Source organism: Myotis lucifugus, unplaced genomic scaffold, assembly GCF_000147115.1.
Source record: "Myotis lucifugus unplaced genomic scaffold, Myoluc2.0 scaffold_430, whole genome shotgun sequence".
NCBI classification, from domain to species: domain Eukaryota; kingdom Metazoa; phylum Chordata; class Mammalia; order Chiroptera; family Vespertilionidae; genus Myotis; species Myotis lucifugus.
In genome coordinates, this window is record NW_005871478.1 from 220,281 (window position 1) to 237,264 (window position 16,984).

The 16,984-nt window shown below is 54.5% G+C and overlaps 1 protein-coding gene across 2 annotated transcripts in view; it reads right to left on the reverse strand.

Annotated features, from left to right (window-relative positions):
- Window positions 1–1,179: 1,179 nt before the first annotated feature.
- Window positions 1,180–16,984, reverse strand: part of CNNM3 (cyclin and CBS domain divalent metal cation transport mediator 3) — a 16,299-nt gene continuing 494 nt past the window's right edge. The window contains exons 2-9 of one of the 2 annotated variants that reach the window (XM_006102797.3): window positions 16,134–16,966; window positions 9,514–9,657; window positions 8,396–8,545; window positions 7,812–7,981; window positions 7,546–7,642; window positions 7,047–7,180; window positions 6,556–6,694; window positions 1,180–3,457 (exon numbers count right to left, since the gene is read on the reverse strand). In XM_006102797.3, the coding sequence (XP_006102859.1) occupies window positions 3,393–3,457; window positions 6,556–6,694; window positions 7,047–7,180; window positions 7,546–7,642; window positions 7,812–7,981; window positions 8,396–8,545; window positions 9,514–9,657; window positions 16,134–16,966 (1,732 nt within the window). In that variant the 3' untranslated portion in view covers window positions 1,180–3,392. The remainder of the gene's footprint in view (window positions 3,458–6,555; window positions 6,695–7,046; window positions 7,181–7,545; window positions 7,643–7,811; window positions 7,982–8,395; window positions 8,546–9,513; window positions 9,658–16,133; window positions 16,967–16,984) is intronic. The other variant, XM_023744113.1, reaches the window with a different exon arrangement.

Sequence of the window (16,984 nt, forward strand, 5' to 3'; positions counted from 1 at the left end):
TATAACAGGCATTTCCCAGAAGAGAAAACATGAATTGCCCATCAACACATAAGAAGACACTCAATCTCATCAGTAAACAGAAAAATGCAAATTGAGAAAAGAACCTTGACCAGAATGTCATACCTTATACAAAAATTAGCCCTGACCAGTTTGGCTCAGTGGATAGAGCGTTGGCCTGTGGACTGAAAGGTCCCGGGTTCGATTCTGGTCATGGGCATGTACCTTGGTTGCGGGCACATACCCAGTAGGGAGTGTGCAGGAGGCAGCTGATTGATGTTTCTCTCTTATCGATGTTTCTAACTCTCTATCCCTCTCCCTTCCTCTCTGTAAAAAATCAATAAAATATTTTTTTTTAAAAATTAACTCAAAATGGATCACAGACTTAAATGTAAAACAAATCTATAAAGTTTAGAAAACATAGGAAACAATCTTCAGTATCTAGCAGGAGGCAGATTCTTAGCCATGTCATCAAAAGCATAATCAGTTAAGAGAAAAAAAATCTGTGAACGGGACTTTATCAAAATTAAAAATGTTTGCTCTGTAAAATATGCTGTTTAGAGGATGAAAAAATAAGCTATTTGTAAACCAAAACCTTAAAAAAGGACTAGTATTTAGAATATATATTAAGAACTCATAAAACTCAACAGCAGCCCGGCAAGTGTAGTTCAGTGGTTTGGCATCAACCCATTAATCAGGAGGTCACGGTTCAATTTCCAGTCAGGGCACACAGGAGGCAGCCAATCAATGATTCTCTCTCTTCACTGATGTTTCTCTCTCTCTCTCCTTCTCCCTTCCTCTCTGAAATAAATGAAAATATATTTTAAAAAAACATAACAAAACTCAACAGTAAAAAAAATTAATCCAATTAGAAAATGGGCAAAAGACATGAACAGATATTTCATGGAGTGAATAAGCATATGAAAAGATACACATTAGCCATTCTCTCAATGCAAATAAAAACCACAACGGGATGTCACAACATACCTACCAGAATGGCTAAAAGTGACAATACGACACGCTGGCAAGGATTCGGAGAAACTGGGTGGAGATGTAAAATGGTGCAGCCACTCCGGAAGTTTGTCAGTTTTTAAAAACAAAACATGCCATGACCATGTAATCTAGTGATTGTACTACTGGACATTTATCTCAGAGGAAGAAACCAACATTTACACAAAAACCTGTGATGAATGTTATAGCAGCTTTATTCGGGATAGCCAAAAACTGGAAACCACCCCCATGTCCTTAACTAGAACGAGCACACCACGGAAAACCACGCAACCACCCAAGGGGACGAACCGTGGGCCCCGCAACCACCTGGATGAATATCCAGAGTATATGCTGAGAAAGCCCAATCCCAAATGGTTACAGATTTTTCAACCCCCTTTATACATTCTTGAAATGACAAAATTGGAGATGACAAACAGATCAGGGGTTGCCAGGGATTAGGGATGGCGGCTGGGGGCGGGGGGTGTGGCTCTAAAAGGGTAGTTAGAGGGAGATGCTGATGGTAATGGGACAGTTGTGTGCAGACTGTAGCGGCGCTCACACGAAGCTACACATGAGATGATATATAACTAACCATCCTCACTGCCCAGTGTCCATTCCTGGTTTGATACTGTATTATAACTAAGATGTAACCATGGAGGAAAGCAGGGTGAAGGGTACCTCTATCTTTGCAACTTCCTATGAATCTGTAATTTCAAAACAAATAGGTAGAAAAAAAGTAACAGCTCTAAATTGGTACCCTGGAATGGATCCTGCAACTGAGAAAGGACATTAGAAAAACTGATAAAATCCATATTATAAAGTGTCATTTAGTTATTTTTGTACCAGTGTTAACTTTTAGTTTTGATAAAGGTATGAGGTGATGTAAGATGGTAACATTAGGGGAAGCCAGATGAAGGGTACATGGACCTCTACTGTGCATCTAAAGTTATTTCAAACTAAAATCCTGACGTCAGCCCCATTACATCCTCGGTATTTTTAATTTGCCGGGTGATTCTAACTGCAGCCCAGGTGGGGAACCCTGTTGTGGAGGTGACTGTACAGTAAAGTCCTCAATGTCCTCAGCAGGTTCTGCACCTTGCCACAGGCAGAATGATATCAGCAAGTTCATCCCCAGGCACCCCGCTGGCATAAAGACACAGAATAACGAGGCTCCCTCAGGACCTGCCGTTTCCCACCTGGGACTCTGCTCTTGGGGTGAATTCCTGGAGAACAGCTTCTCAGCAAGGCCACCGTTTGACCTTCATTCCTGTTGATCCCAGATAAGGACCCAGATTCCTGTGAGAAAGGTTCCAGAAACCCTCCGTTCCCTCCCGCTCTAAGACCCTAGGTCCCCGTGCTGCCCCAGCTGAAGAACCGTGGACGGTAAATAAACAGGAAGGAAAAGACAAACAACCAAGAGAGAATCTTGTTGCTCCCGATTCTCTAGAACCCATAGCGAGGGACAGGAAACAGGCAAAAGCTTGAAATGTTTCAGAGACAGAAATCTCATGTTTTAAAAGAAAGGTGGCGGTGATCCACCTGGCCCTTATTCAACCCTCCCTCCCTCCCGGCTCTCCACGCGCTCACAGCCACACAACCCGCCCGCCCGCCGGAAGCCCAGGAGGAAGGCGTGAAATCGGTCTAGCAGTTGGTTCCTCTTCCTGGGATCTGACCATGAAGAAAGGATGGGGTGCAGCAGAAGAGCCCTTCCTCTCACACACGACCTCTCATTAAAACACAGAACGTGGCCTGAGGGGGTGAGGGCGGCTGGCAGGAAGCTACTCCGTGGCTGGGCTCTCCGTCCCCCAGGCAGGTGAGTGGCGGGAAGTGCAGGCCCCGCCGTCCTGTCGCGGGGCCAGCGACTTGCTCAGGGCTCTGCGGGGTCAGCCAGCCACCTCCACGGGAGGGGCAGGACTAGTGGCACCGACTTGTGAGGAACTGTGCTTCCAGGCTTGGCACAAAGGACAGGCCGGGGCGTGCTGAGACATGGCACTGTCAAGAAGCCGCCAAGTTCGCCATGACAAGGCCATGGGTTTGCACCCCCAGCCGGAACAGTGATGCTCTTGTTGCTCAGAAAGTGCTGCCAGCAGCAGCCGGTTGGCAGAGAAGCAACGCGAGTACAGGCCGCGGCCACAGGAAGGCCGCGATCGTGCACTCACATCATGGCGTGGCCGTCATGGAGGAGGCGGGACCCGGCCAGGGAGACGATGGTGTCCTTCCTTCCATCCCTCCGGAAGCGGCCTGGAGGGCTGTGCCGCCGACCCCATTTCCAGAGGAGGCAGCCTGCAGGGGCTCCGGCCCCGCGCCTAGAGGGCCTCTAAAACGTGGCCGAGGGGACGAGGACGGCTGGGCTCTGCGTTCCCCACGTGCTGCCGACTCCCCGACCGGGGCTGCCTGGCGAGCAGTTACACTCCTGGGTTCCGCCCAGGGCTCTCCTCCGCTGGGAGGCCGGGCCCACCGTGGTTGGACCCTAGAGGAGAGAGGGAAAGGAGAATTACTACCAGGACGGAAAGTGTGACGATCCTCTTGTGGACAGGAAGGGGCAGGGCAGGCAGAGGCCCTCAGGGGTGCTGAGGCAGGCCTGGGAGTGACTAGCTAGGAAAACGGTCCGCCTGACGGCCTCACAGACACCACTTAGAGGACACGGTCACCACTGAGGCAGGAAAGCAGGGGCTGTGTTCTGGCCACAGGAGGCCGAGGCCGTGTGCTGGGCAGGGGGAGCCTGCCCTGGAAGGGAGCTTTAGTTTCCAAGGCGGGGCGGGGTTCCATGAGTCCTCCTGTCTTCCAGAGAAATGAATGAAAAGCAGCAGAAGGGACAGGAAGGGCCCGCGCACCCCATGGAGAAATGCCCCCCAGGCCAGGGAAGCGGTCTCAGAGCGCCTCCCAGCAGAGCTGGGAAAGGAAAGCAAAGCCAAAGGAAAGGGAAGATATTTACCTTGGGTGTTTTCTTAAAACAAAAAATGCTCACTAATCCAGTCAATTATCAACTGCAGTTTCCAAATGTGCCAAAGAGGGAAAGGTCTACGGGGCAGGCTGGAGAGAGCAGAGAGAAAGAGAGGAGACAGCGATTGAGCCGAACCCGCAGAGCCTCCGCCCGCAGGAGCCCAGGCAGAGGCACGCGCTCTGCTTCCGGCTGCTTGGAACAGAGGGTCAGGGAACACGGAGTCTTCAGTGAACTTTCCCTTCAAAGTCCAGTTCTGTGAATGCTGAATGTGGAGGAGGTACTCCACGTGTGAAATGCAGGTCAGGGGTCAGGAAACTATTTCTGTAAAAGGTCAGTTCTGCCCTAACCAGTCTAGCTCGGTGGATAGAGCGTCAGCCTGCGGACTGAAGGGTCTTGGGTTCGATTCCGGTCAAGGGCACATGCCTGGGTTGCGGGCTCAATCCCCAGAAGGGGGCGCGCAGGAGGCAGCCAATCAATGATTCTCTCTTATCACTGATGTTTCTCTCTCTCTGTCCCTCTCCCTTCCTCTCTGAAATCAATTAATATATATATATATATATATATATATATATATTTTTTTTTTTTTTTTTTAAAAGGCCAGTACTTTCAGGTTTTGCAGGTCACATGGCCTCTGTGACAATTTGACTCCACTATTGTAACTCAAAGGCTGCCACATACAATCTGTGAATGAATAGGTGGGTGCCAATAAAACTTTATATATGCCCTGGCCGGTGTGGCTCAGTTAGTTGAGCATCGTCCCATGCACCAAAAGGTTGCCAGTTCGATTCCTGGTCAGGGTACATGCCTGGGATGTCGGGGGCGTGTGGAGGCAGCCAATCGATGTTTCTCTTTCTCTCTCTTCCTCTCTCTCAAAAATCACTAAAAACATATTTAAAAAACAAAACACAACTTTATTTACAAGAACAGGCAAAGGGCCAGATCCAACCCTTTGTCCACTTTACCGACCCTGCTATATAGGTAGTCAAAAATCATCGTGCTTCTGAGCGTGTTCTCTGGGAGTGGTTCTGCCTACACTCCTGAAGCAGTGCACGCGACACCTCCATGCGTGGAGTGACAGTGACAGTCAGCCCTCCAGGGTAGCAGAGGCCGCAGCAAGACGCCAGAGAGCCAAGGCCAGGAGCAGAAAGACAGTGGGTGAGCCTCGTGGGGGCAATGTCAGCGCGTTTAGGAGGAAGCGGCCCCCAACATGACTACAGAGCAGGACAGTGTCCGTTACAAAGGGGACATGACGCGCAGGCTCACCACAAACTACTCCCTTAGGGGACTGACTACGAGCAGCAAAAGCCAAAAAAGGACTTAAAAACCCTCTGGAAATCCAGTAAAAGATGAAATGAAGAGAAAACCATCCTTCTTAGACTTAAGTCTATACTCTGAACACGACACACACAGTCTGCGTAGCAGGTGGGGCCAGGAAAGGCTCCCACACGAGAAAACCAAAACCAAAGGCTCCCTAAAAAACAACTTGGCTTCTGAGACCCAAGTCTAGTAGGACAGTGTAAACAAGGGGATGTCACAAAATCAAAGGCATCCCAGGAGCTCACCAGCCCCCGAGGTGGCGTAGCGTTCATTTGGGAGGGGCCCCGGGCAGCCCACACGCCGGACTGAAGCAGCGCACCCCACCCAACGCCCTTTCCCAACACCCCGGGGGGGGGGGGCACTGGCCAAGCCAGCAGCCCGGCCCAGGGTGGGTTTGCTATCCCTTGCACCTGCACCTCACCGCTCAGAAAGTATCTTTCTATTATAGCACGATCTGAGCAGGCAGAGCTGTTCTCTGTGAGGCACCACAGGCTCCAAGCCTCCGAATCTTCATCTGGAAAATGAGCGTAACTACCCGCCTCCAACCTCAGGGACGGGGTCTCAGATGAGTCAGGACCAGTGAAGTGCGGAGCTCAGGGTCCCCACTGCGGGGCGAGGCCGGCGTTTCCGCCCGCAGCCTTGGGAAGCCGGACACTTCTCCAGGGAGGCCAGGCCCTGGAGCGTCTCTGACCCCAACCCAGGAGGAGCTCAGGGTAAAGGAACCTTGATTAACAAGGTTCCCAGATGCTGCCACTCCTCCCATAGCCCCTCTCCACCGGCTCCTCTGCACCCGCCCTCCTCACATGGGAAGGGTGGGGTCTGCCATCTCACATCACAAAGCTGTGCCTCCCAACACAAGCTTCTTGCGCAGAGGAGCCCAGGGCAGATGCGAGCGTCACCTGACCTCAGGCCTCGGGGCCTTTCTAGCTGGATGTGCCCACCAGCCACCCGCCTTTGGAGCCAGGCCCACCGGAACCCAAACCCTCACTCTCTGGGTGACCTCACCCTAATCCTAAATGACCACACCTGAACCTGATCTTATTCCCACTCAACAACTACTCCCTAAGTCAACCACCCTAACAGGCTCTCAAGAAGAAATGCTGACTTCATATACTCAAGTGCTTGCTGGTCTACAGAACTCGGGGTCATCCGAGCTATTAAAAACAGCAAGAAGAGAGGCTGGGGAGAGAGGGGAGGAAGAGAGAAGAACGCAGGGCAGAGAGCGCCGGTGTGTGCGCGCCAGCAGCAAGGCCCGGGAGGGCGCGTGCCTCCTGGGTCGACCCGCAGAACGTGGCCTCCGGGCTCACCTGCTGCTGCGGCCGTCCTGTCACCGAGGAGCCGGGTCAGGCTGCCTGGGATGACCTGGAGGTCCAAGTTCTCAGGGGACGGTGGCAGGTTCTGGGCTCGGCTGGCCAGGAGTGCATTGAGGTACTGTAGCCGCGTGACCTGGAGGACAGAACGCATTACGGAGCAGGTGAAGCGCCTGCTCATACCACCCCCTCCTGCCCACAAGCACCTGGACCAGGTGGGAGAGTCACACTGGGCAGGATGAGGAGAAAGGAAGAACCACAGGCTAAGGGCAATCAAGCACCGTGTCTTCAAGATCAGGAGGAAACGGGTGCCTCGGCCCAGATCAGCAGCAGTCAGAGGAGGCAGAGCCATTTCAAGGTTTGCTCTGGGATATCTCAGACCAACTTCCTAGGAATTTACTCTCAATTCACACAAACTGGTGACCAGGTGGTCTAACCTTTGGGGACACAAAGCTGGTTAGAGGCCAGAACCAATGAGCAGTCCAAACCTTGATGAACTGCAGGTCAGAGAGGGCCCTCACGGTGTAGTCAGGACAATACGTGGAGAGGCGGGTGCCGTCAGCTGGCTCGGGCTGCGGGTCATGGCAGAGGGACTGGAGCGAGGACACTGGAGACTGGTGAACTAGGGAGAGGAACAAGCAGTCATGGGAAGCCCTGCTGGGAGCTGGGCAGCCCACCGTGGTGGGGACAACTGCACAGCCTCTGAGAGCCACCCCACAGTCACACCGGGACTATGGCAAACAGCTTCCTCCAGGGAAAGGTGTTACAGGGATGGGAGGGAGCAGCCAAGACGAGCCCTGAAAAAACACTGCCCCTTCCCGCACGACCCTGAGAGGAGAAAGTCCAGCAGGCCCTGAAGCAGACCACCCTGTAGGAGGCCGAGCGCTGGAGGGAGAAAGGGGCAGAATCCTGGTCCTAGGGACCCAGCCACAGCAGAGGGAGAGCCTCGGCCAGCCCATCTTCACCCGGGGTGGGGCTGCAGCTCACCCGAGGACGGGGCTGTCAGGGCAGACAAGCCATAGTAGGTGAACGCCCCGTTCTCGAACTTCAGGCCCTCCTTCCCGATCTCCACCTCAACCCTGCCCTGGGAGGTGGAGAGAAACAGATGCGCGCACATTACGTTTCCTGCCGGAAGGAAGCACAGCAGAAAGCACCCACTCTGATTACGCAGGGGTGTACCTAGATGTGCCTCCCTCTCTCAGACCCTTCCCTGCTTTCCGACCAGGTGGGGGCCTGGCCCGGGCTCCTGTTACCTGCAGGATGAGGATGAAGTAATCCACCGGCTGGCTGCGCTGGTACAGGTAATGGTGTGCAGCCAGGCGGTTGCTCTGGTCAAACCTCACCTCCTGGTTGACGCTGGGGTGCCTCAGCAGGTGCAACAGGACCTTCTCGGAGATTCGCAATGGGCTGAACACATCCACCTCTGCCCACGGCAGAGAGAAGAGAGTGTCCACGGGGCCCTAAGCGGCCAGCGTAACCACACCGACGCCTGCTGCCCACCTGGAATCTCCTGGCTGGCCCTCAAGCCGAGTCCCCTCCCCAACACAAGAGGACTTGGCAGCCACAGACACCACCGGCAAGGCTTCCTGGCGGAGGCTCGCCCAGGTGGCAGCAGCCTGGCCCTGCTTTTGGATGTTGGGTGGAGCAGAGCAGTCCCCTTGGGTGACCTGAGAGTGTCCAGCAGGGTGTCTCTGCGGCCAGGACAGCCAGGAGGAGCAGAGGTGCTCCCGGACACTCTCCTGCTTACTGGGATGGGGAGGCAGGGGCTGCCCCGGGGTCTCCTGACCCCCTGGACTGGTAAGCGAGAGTGGGGACAAGAACCACCCTTCATCCTCACCTCGGGAAAGGAAGCGCTGGGTGGCCAAGAGCAGCTGAGGCGAGATTTTCACTTTATACTCATTGTCAGACACCTTGAACAAGGAGAATTCCTCTTTCCGCCTGAGAGGGACACTGAGAGCAGCAGGCTTCTTCCTCACCGTGGTGTCTCCTGGGACGGCGAGCAGAAGGCAGCTTAGCCACCCGCAGCCCTCCCGCCAACGTGACTAAACCAGGGGGCATGTTGCCTGCACCCCCCCACAAGCCAGGGGGCTCCTGGGAGACACCTCGGAGCCCCCAGGACACACCCTTGGATGGTGCCCGGTTGTCATTCCCACCACACAGTAATCCTGGTGCTCAAGGACAGACAGCTAGAGGCCTACATGCAGCCACACCCCGAGAAAGTACCTCTCCTTGGAGGTGGGAGAAGGTACTGCTGACAAGACAGACAGAAGCAAAGTGACAGGCACGTATGGTCATTAGAAGACCACTCGCCGGAAAGCAGGCATTGGCGGACCGCTGGTGCTAGCCGGTGGCAGCTCACTAGTAGCTCTGAGCCTGGAGCAGCCCAAGGAATGAAACTAAAGATGCTGCAGGATGGGACGCATCACGGGCAAAGCAGTTCTCCTGACAGCACACAGGCGGGTGGCCTGTGTCCCAAGTGCCGTGGGAGGCCCAGCCACTGAGCAAGGGCCCTATGTCCATCCTGCAGACCTGGCACCATCCTAAGAGGCAGATGCTCCTAAGAGACAACCACGGGCCCCAGGGACACGTTCTGGGAAGACCCTCTTAGTAAAGGACAGGTTCTTGGTAAAGGACAGGTTTGAGGAGACACTGTACAAACCACGCGAGAAGCAAAAGGAGTGAGGAGGAGAGAGGCTTGGAAACGCCCATCAGGACAGAGGCCCCTCAGATGGAAGAAAGAAGCGGCGCCCCAGCAAGCGCTGGAACTGCAAGGCCATGGGTGGACGGGCCGCCATGGCTCTGCCCCCCCAGAAGGGGGCTCTCCTGTGAGGGGCAACACTGGTCCGCAGGGGAAGAACAGAGGGAACAGCTCGGCATGCCCTGGAACTGAAGCACACACCTCAGTGAGCCCCAAGGCCCGGCTGAGCCGGAGAGCTGCCAGGAGGCGAGACTCACGGTAGTCCTCGGACTCGTCCAGGATCTCGGACTTGATGATCTCCTCGATGACGTCCTCCAGGGTGACCAGGCCCAGGACCTCGTAGAAGGGGTCACCTTCCCCCTCGTTGTTCACCTTCTGCACGATGGCCAGGTGGGACTTCCCTAGAGGAGGGGACGTGCCTGTGACAGGGCTCCACCCTGCACAAGCCCACAGGACAGATGCTGATGTCTGTGTCCCTAAGACCCACCAAGCACTGGGTGTGACTTTTCTGGGTTCTTTTTTTTTTTTTTAATATATTTTTTATTGATTTCAGAGAGAAAGGTGAGAAGAGAGAGATAGAAACATCAATGATGAGAGAGAATCATCTATTGGCTGCCTCCTGCATGCCCCCTACTGGGGATCGAGCCTACAACTGCTAGACTAGAGCCTAATTCCAGCAGGTCATAAATGCAAGTTCATCAAAAGGTTGATGAACCTTAGGGCTTCAGCAGGGCTGAAAATCTGCATGTTATTACCTGCTGCTGAACAGCTGTAGGCAGTTCCCCCAACCTGATCATCTTTTACTGTTTACCAAACCTTACCTTTGATATGTATATCTGCTTTGCTATAAGGCAAAATGTGGGAATAAAAAGCCCTGGGTCCGGAGATTTGGGGAACTTAGTTACTAGAACTAAGCCTCCTCTGGCTCCCCCAAAATGCCTTCCAAATTCATATTTCTTCTCTAGCCTCTTTATTAATTTATGCACAGCCCCTTTTCCAGATTTCTTGAACCCTAGCAGATGCTGAGAAAGACCCCAGCATATAACCCCAGCATGTGTCCTTGACAGGAATCGAACCCGGGACCCTTTAGTCCACAGGCCAATGGTCTATCCACTGAGCCAAACCAGCTAGAGCTGGGTTCTTACTGAAGATTCTCAACATGCTCATGAGGACTGGCCTCACCTCACATGATAGGAACCCGAACCCCAGACACTGCACTCCCCGGCACAAGGCCCCCCAAGCTAGAGTCAGCCGCAGGTCTGTGTAGCTCACGCTGTCAATGTGGCTCAGCCATGAATGCATCAGATAAACTGCGGACACAAGGCACCAACTCCAGAAACGGAGGCTCCCCAGGACGGCTAAGTGGAGTCGAGAGCGGCCCTCCAGTCTCACCCTCCTCGGGCCGATTTCCCGGTTCTGAAAGCTGCCCTTTCTTTCCAGAAGCCAAGGTCTATGAAGGTTATCCAGGGGATCTGTGTGGGAACTTCCCTTTCCTCTTCTGTCTTTCTCAGTTACCTGCCTATTTGTTTAATAAGGAAATGTAAACTTGAAAAAAATCCCACACTTTCTGAGTGTCGGGCGTGTTGGGAAAACGCCAGGAGCTCACTCTGCCTCAGCTAAGTGCTCTTCATCTATAAAACTGTACATGCACAAGAGAAAACAATGCAAGCCACACACGTAATTCCAAATTTTTGAGTAGCTACATTAAAAAAAAAAGACCCAGGTGAAATAAACTGATACTCTATTGTTTTAAGCCAATATAGCTAAAATGCCACTTTGACATGCAATCAATAGACATTAATAGATGTTTTACTGTTTTGTGCGAGTCTTTGAAGTCTGCTGTGTGTCTGTCTGCATTTACAGCACATCTCAGTTCAGACTAGTTACCTCTCCAGAGTTCAGGAGCCACACACGCGTGGTGGCAACTGGGCTGTGCAGGTCCTGGGCCCGAGAGCAGACTGATCTTCACCACGCCCTTCTCTGTTACTAGTGAAAACGGCTGGCCTGGGGGGAAAGCTGGCCTGGGCTTGCATGTACAGAGGGTACTTGCTTCAAGAATCTTTTGGTAAAGCAAGAAGTTCCCTTCTTTGTGTGAATCATCCTTTCTATACCTCGGGTTTAATCACAATTCTATGTGATGAGTTTAGAAACATACTCTGTGGATCTCTATTAGGCATGTGTGCCCCATTCCTGCAGCATCCATGCCCCCCACCCCCCCACACCACCACCCCCCTGGGTCTGGACCTCTGCCCCAAAGCTGGATGGAATGCAAATGTGAAGACTCAAGCAAAAGCTATCTATCTATCTATCTATCTATCTATCTATATATATATAAAAGGCTAATATGCAAAGTGTCCCCTCCGGAGTCTGACCGGGAGACCAGTTTGATCGCTCGCTATGACGTGCGCTGACCACCAGGGGGTGGCGCAAAATGAAGGAAGGCCCTGGCCAGCAGCCAGAAGGCCCTGATCGCCGGCCAGGCCTAGGGACCTTACCCGTGAACGAATTTCATGCACCGGGCCTCTAGTTACTGTATTATTAGAAGTAGAAAACCACTAGCAGGATGATCAAGAAAGGAATGAGGCTGTAAAAGAATAAAAAGATAACACTTGCTGTAGCTCATCAAACCTCAGATGCCATCAATTGTGAGCACAGCCTGACTGCAGAGGGATAAGCAGCAGGACTTAATGCTCACCCTGTGCTGGACACCAAGGGCTTTACTCACTAACTTACCAAGTCCTCCGACACCTCTCTGCGGCATACAGTACTGTTATCCCCACTTATAGTTCACAGAGAAAATGAGGCCGAGGGAGGTCCAATGACCCATCCAAGAGCAAAACCAGGATTCGAACGCCAGCAGCTGGCTCCCGCGTCCATTCTCTTCACCACCACGCCCTACTGGCTCTCACTGAGTCTGAGAAAGCCCTCCCCTTGGTGACTCCCACGGGCCTTCTAAAGAAGAGAAAGCGTCTCATATGCTCAATAATTAAAGGTGGAAATGACCATATTACATTGCCTCGCCCCCAGAGGAAAAGCCAGGGGGCCCCGGAGAAGAATCTGCTTGTTCCTGATGAGACGGCACTGAAGGGGACGGCCGCTTTCCGCCCCTTGGGATTTGTGGTGGGAATGGCTCACACCAAAGGCAGGCGCCATTTCTCGAAGGGCCAGGGGACCCTGCCACATGACATCAATGTCAGGCCAGATCAGGGCACACCACTCTGGCAGCAGCCTTCTCGGGTTCTGAAACCAGATCCCAGGCTCTGGGGGCCTCTGAGATCGCGGAAGACCCCCCTCGGCTCCCTTCTCCCAGGAGCCACTGCTTTGGCTGGCTACCTGCAGGATGGACTGACTTCTCCTTTGCCTTCAAACGTCTATGAAACAAGCACAAGTTTCTCAGTGACCTGCCACATGGAAGACCCCCTCAAACAGTGGCCAGGTGACTTCCTCTCAAGACAACTCTGAAGGGCTCCACCAGAAGGCCACCGGGAGGAAGCAGTAGGAGGACACAGAGAAAGGGCAGCTGGAGGGATTGGGTTTATTTTTCATCGGAGAGGATAAAATGCCCTGCAAATATGGGCCCTGCTGGCTGGCTGCAAACCTGGCATCGGCCCTGGCACCGGGCCAGAGCCACAGCAAGAGGCAGATGGTGCATCTCACAGCAGGGTCCAGAAAGCCCTGGGAAAGCTCCACTGTCCAATCTTAGTTAGTTGTTTAGTCAGCAGGCACAAGCATGCTCCTAAGTTATGTGAATGCTCGAGGACTCTTCTGGAACACCTAGCGTCTAGGAAATTCTTAAAAACGCATTTGGAGTTTAGACTTCTCTGCCTTCCCTCTTTTGCTTTTGAAGTCACTATGTGAATCTGTCCTGCGAGAAGGGACATTACTAACATTCCCCGTGGCAGGTCTGACTCTTCAGAGCTGTGGCTTCTGACAGTGAACCCGAACTCGGACCCTTTAAAGCAGAAACTAACAAACGCACCCATCCTGACCCCTCCTCTGGCTGAATGCCCCTGCATCGTCTCAGTGGGGTGGACACGGAAGCAGGACTGATGGCTTTAAAGGAAATACAGCCCAAGAGCACTCACTCTTCCTGGTGATCTTTGCACAAAATAATCGGTGCCGACTGAAGTCTGCTCACCGACTGAAGTCTCCTCACTGGGAAGGTGACTCTCCGAGACGATCAAGTCCCAGAGAGACGGCTCTGGAAGCAGGACAGGAACAGGGGCCGGAATGGTAGCTGCCAAGATGCCAAAGACTCCAGCTTGAGGGAATGCAGAGGCACCGCCACCTCACACGCCTGACAGAGGCGGGACGGGGACCAAACTCTAACACCTCAGGCACCACCAAGGCTACAATATGCTGTGTTCACAGGGGTTATGCCAGAAAGGATTCTAATGAGGAAAAGTAAAGACATCCACCAAAGAACTGCCTGGCACAGAAGCAGAGAAAGCTCCAGGATTTCACAGAAACGATGTGGTCGTTCTGCCCTGAGAATGGCCCTCACTCACCACAGGAGGAAGGCAGGGGAGGGAAGCGCTCCCCACTCAGCCTCCATCACCTCCAGGAGTAGCAGCAGTTGTCAGCAGGCGGCTACAGGGTCAGCATCAGGCTGCATGAAACCCGCGTGGCTCTTCACAGCTGCTCTGGGGCCGCCACCCAGCACAGGAGTGGCCGGCACAGTGGCCATCCCTCTCTCCTGGCTCCTTCCCAACATCTAAACCTAAACCCACCCGACTCGCCCATCTTAATCCCGGCCATTCCCTCCCAGCCACTGCTCTCCAGCCACACCTCCCAGGGCTCTTCATAACCTGTCTTACCTCTCATGCCCTACTCACTCCACCTGTTACCCACACCATGGCCTGCTGGATCCTCTCCTCACTCGCCTTCCCTTGGTGAGTGGTCTCTTTCCCTGGCTTCCAGATGTTCCACGCTGCTGGCTCTCCTCAACAGCCTCTCTGCTGCCCTCCCCGGACACGCTTGTGCCCCTCAGGGTTAGGCTCTCTGCTCCCCTCCTGTGGTTGAGGGGCCACTTCTACACCCAGAATCAGACCTTCACCTCCACTCAGGTCCTTCCAATTTCACGTCACCTGCCCCCTAGGACCTGCACAAATTCCAAAGTCCAGAACAAACTCCTCACCCAGCCCCTCACCTCCCTGCAATCCAGGTCTCATCCTCAGCTCCTCCCTCTGGCTGGAAAGCCCCTGACAACCACAAAACCTTCCCAACTCTACCTCCAAATGCCCTCTTGGGTCCCCAGGCCCCATTCAGCCCGCCATCCTCTCTCCTCTGTGCCCTTGCCCTTCCCCCACCCCCACCCCCGCCCCCCACTGGTCTCCACACCAGTCATGGTGAGATGCTCTGCTCACAAGCACCACCCTGGTGTCAAGTCCAGCCTCCCCACCGTCTCAAGCTGGGAGGCAGCAGGGGCAGGATGGAATAAACCCTCCCAACTGACTCCAGGGCCACCGAATAGACTACACTGGCCCAGATGGAGTACTTACCGCCAGGAGGTTCTGTCTGGCCCCTACCCGGGGGGCTCCCCACCCCTGAGAGGGGCTAAATGACCACTTTCTCGGAAGGCAGCTGGGAGCCATGAGATTCTCTAGCAGAGCAGTCGGAGCTACCCATCGAGCCTCCGGTCCACCGGGAGGCACAGCAGTAACAGTAACCGCCAAACTAGGCAACACCAGGCCGCCCGCAAGGATGAAAGGCAAGGACGCGCAGGAGCGCCCAGTACCGTCTGGCAGACGGCAGTGCTAACGCAGGAGCAACAGGGTCAGTTCCACACAGCCCTGCAGCCCTGCTCCCTGTCCCCCTGCCTTCACCGTCAGGGGCTCCCAGCACCTCACAGCTGCCACGAAGATCAGGGGGCTTTACTCACTTCCCAGCCTCACATTACACAGCCTTTAGGATCAAGTCGACCCAGAATTCTGGGGCGTCCCCTGTGCCCATCCTGCAGTTCAGGTCTGAGAAGCTTGGCTGGCAGCGAGGAGCAGCCACGCTCTAAGGAGCACATCCGCGTTGGCCCTGGAAAGGACTACAGGGCAGCCCACACCTTCACACCTGGAGGTTAGGTTTTGGCTTTTACCTGCAACCTAAGAGCTGCTCAGATACATCAAGGTGAAAGAGAGAGTAAAATGTTAGTTGCAGGAGAACCTGAAAGACCTTATGGGAGTTTTCTAAAGACAGCTGACGGGGAGACTAAATCAGTATCCATGAAGTGGTTTCTGGCAAAATCAAAGTGGACATTCCATCCACACCTGCGGAAAGGGATTTGTCAATCACTCCTTTTCTGTAATCAGGAAGGCAGCAGCCCCTCAGTGACCTGAACACCACCTGGAAACATCACTGGCAGGGCTGATTTCACGTTGCAGGTTCATTGCTCTTCACAGATGTTGCGTTTTTGACAAATGGAAGGCAAGACCCTCCACCAGCAAAAACATTAAGACTGGCTTTATTGCGGTGGTCTGGAACCGAGCCCACAGTATGTCCGAGGTGTGCTCGTACATGAAGGCAAATAACAGGTATCTGGAGACATGTTTTTTCTACATTTTTTAGTTTGTATCCGAGAGTTTGGTTGTGCTACAAACCCAAAACCCATAAAAATGACCTGGAGAGGTGAAGAGCTGGGGGTTGGCATCTGGTGGACGTACCTCCCAGAATTGGGGGCCTCCCAGGAAAAGGCCCGGTTTGCTCTCTATAGCGCCGCCACCCTCTGAACGATGGTCTTTAAGTGACATTTCAGAGCTGCAAGGCCATCATCTTCTTTAAAAGAGCACGTAGAGGTCCCACTGCCCTCCACAGGGCTGGGACTCCTCACCCCTTTCTAGGGAAGACCGAAGGCCTTCAGGTCCCCTCCGCGATTCCCAGACCTTACCTCGCTTAAACTCCTCCAACACGGCGTCCAGCTTGGTGTCGTTGAAGACAAAGTGGAGCGGGTGGTTGTAGAAGCGGGTGATGGTGCTGAGCGGCGTGCAGTCCTCGGGGTCCACGAAGGCCAAGTCCTTGAGGTAGAGCATGTCCACGATATTGGAGCGCTCCTCCTCGTACACAGGGATACGCGTGTGGCCGCTCTGCATGATGCTGGCCAGGACGCCGAAGTCCAGCACGGTGCTGGCGTCCAGCATGAAGCAGTCCTCCAGCGGAGTGAGCACCTCCTCCACCGTCCGGTAGCGCAGCACGCCCTTGCTGAGGTCGCTGTAGGGATCGCCGCCACCTCGCGCCAGCTCCAGCACGCGCTCCCGCAGCCGCCCGGGTCGCGCCGCCAGCTCCAGCAGCTGACCCACCGGCAAGGCCACCGGCAGGGTGAGCAACACGGCCAGGCGGCTGAGCGCCAGAGCGCGCGGGGCCAGCGCCAGCGTCCAGCGTCCGCTCACGGCGGCCGGCAGCACCTCGGCCACCAGGAACGCGAGCCCTGCACTGCCCAGCACGGCGGGCACAGCGCGCTGGCCGGCCGCGCGATACAGCAGCACCGCCAGCGCCGCCTGTGCCAGGCAGGCTAGCAGCAGCAGCGCGCTCAGGGCGTAGCTGGCCCAGCGCCGCGCCGACTCCAGACCCCGCGGCGCCGCGCGCTCCGCCTCCGACCCATTCTCGCGCAGCACCTGCACCTCAGCTGGTGCCAACACCAGCGCGCTCAGCTGCAGGCCCCGTGCCAGCGCTGCCAGCGCCAGCAGCCCCGCAGCCCCCAGCCAGGCGCTCAGGTCGCACCGCCTCCTGGAACGCGCCGCG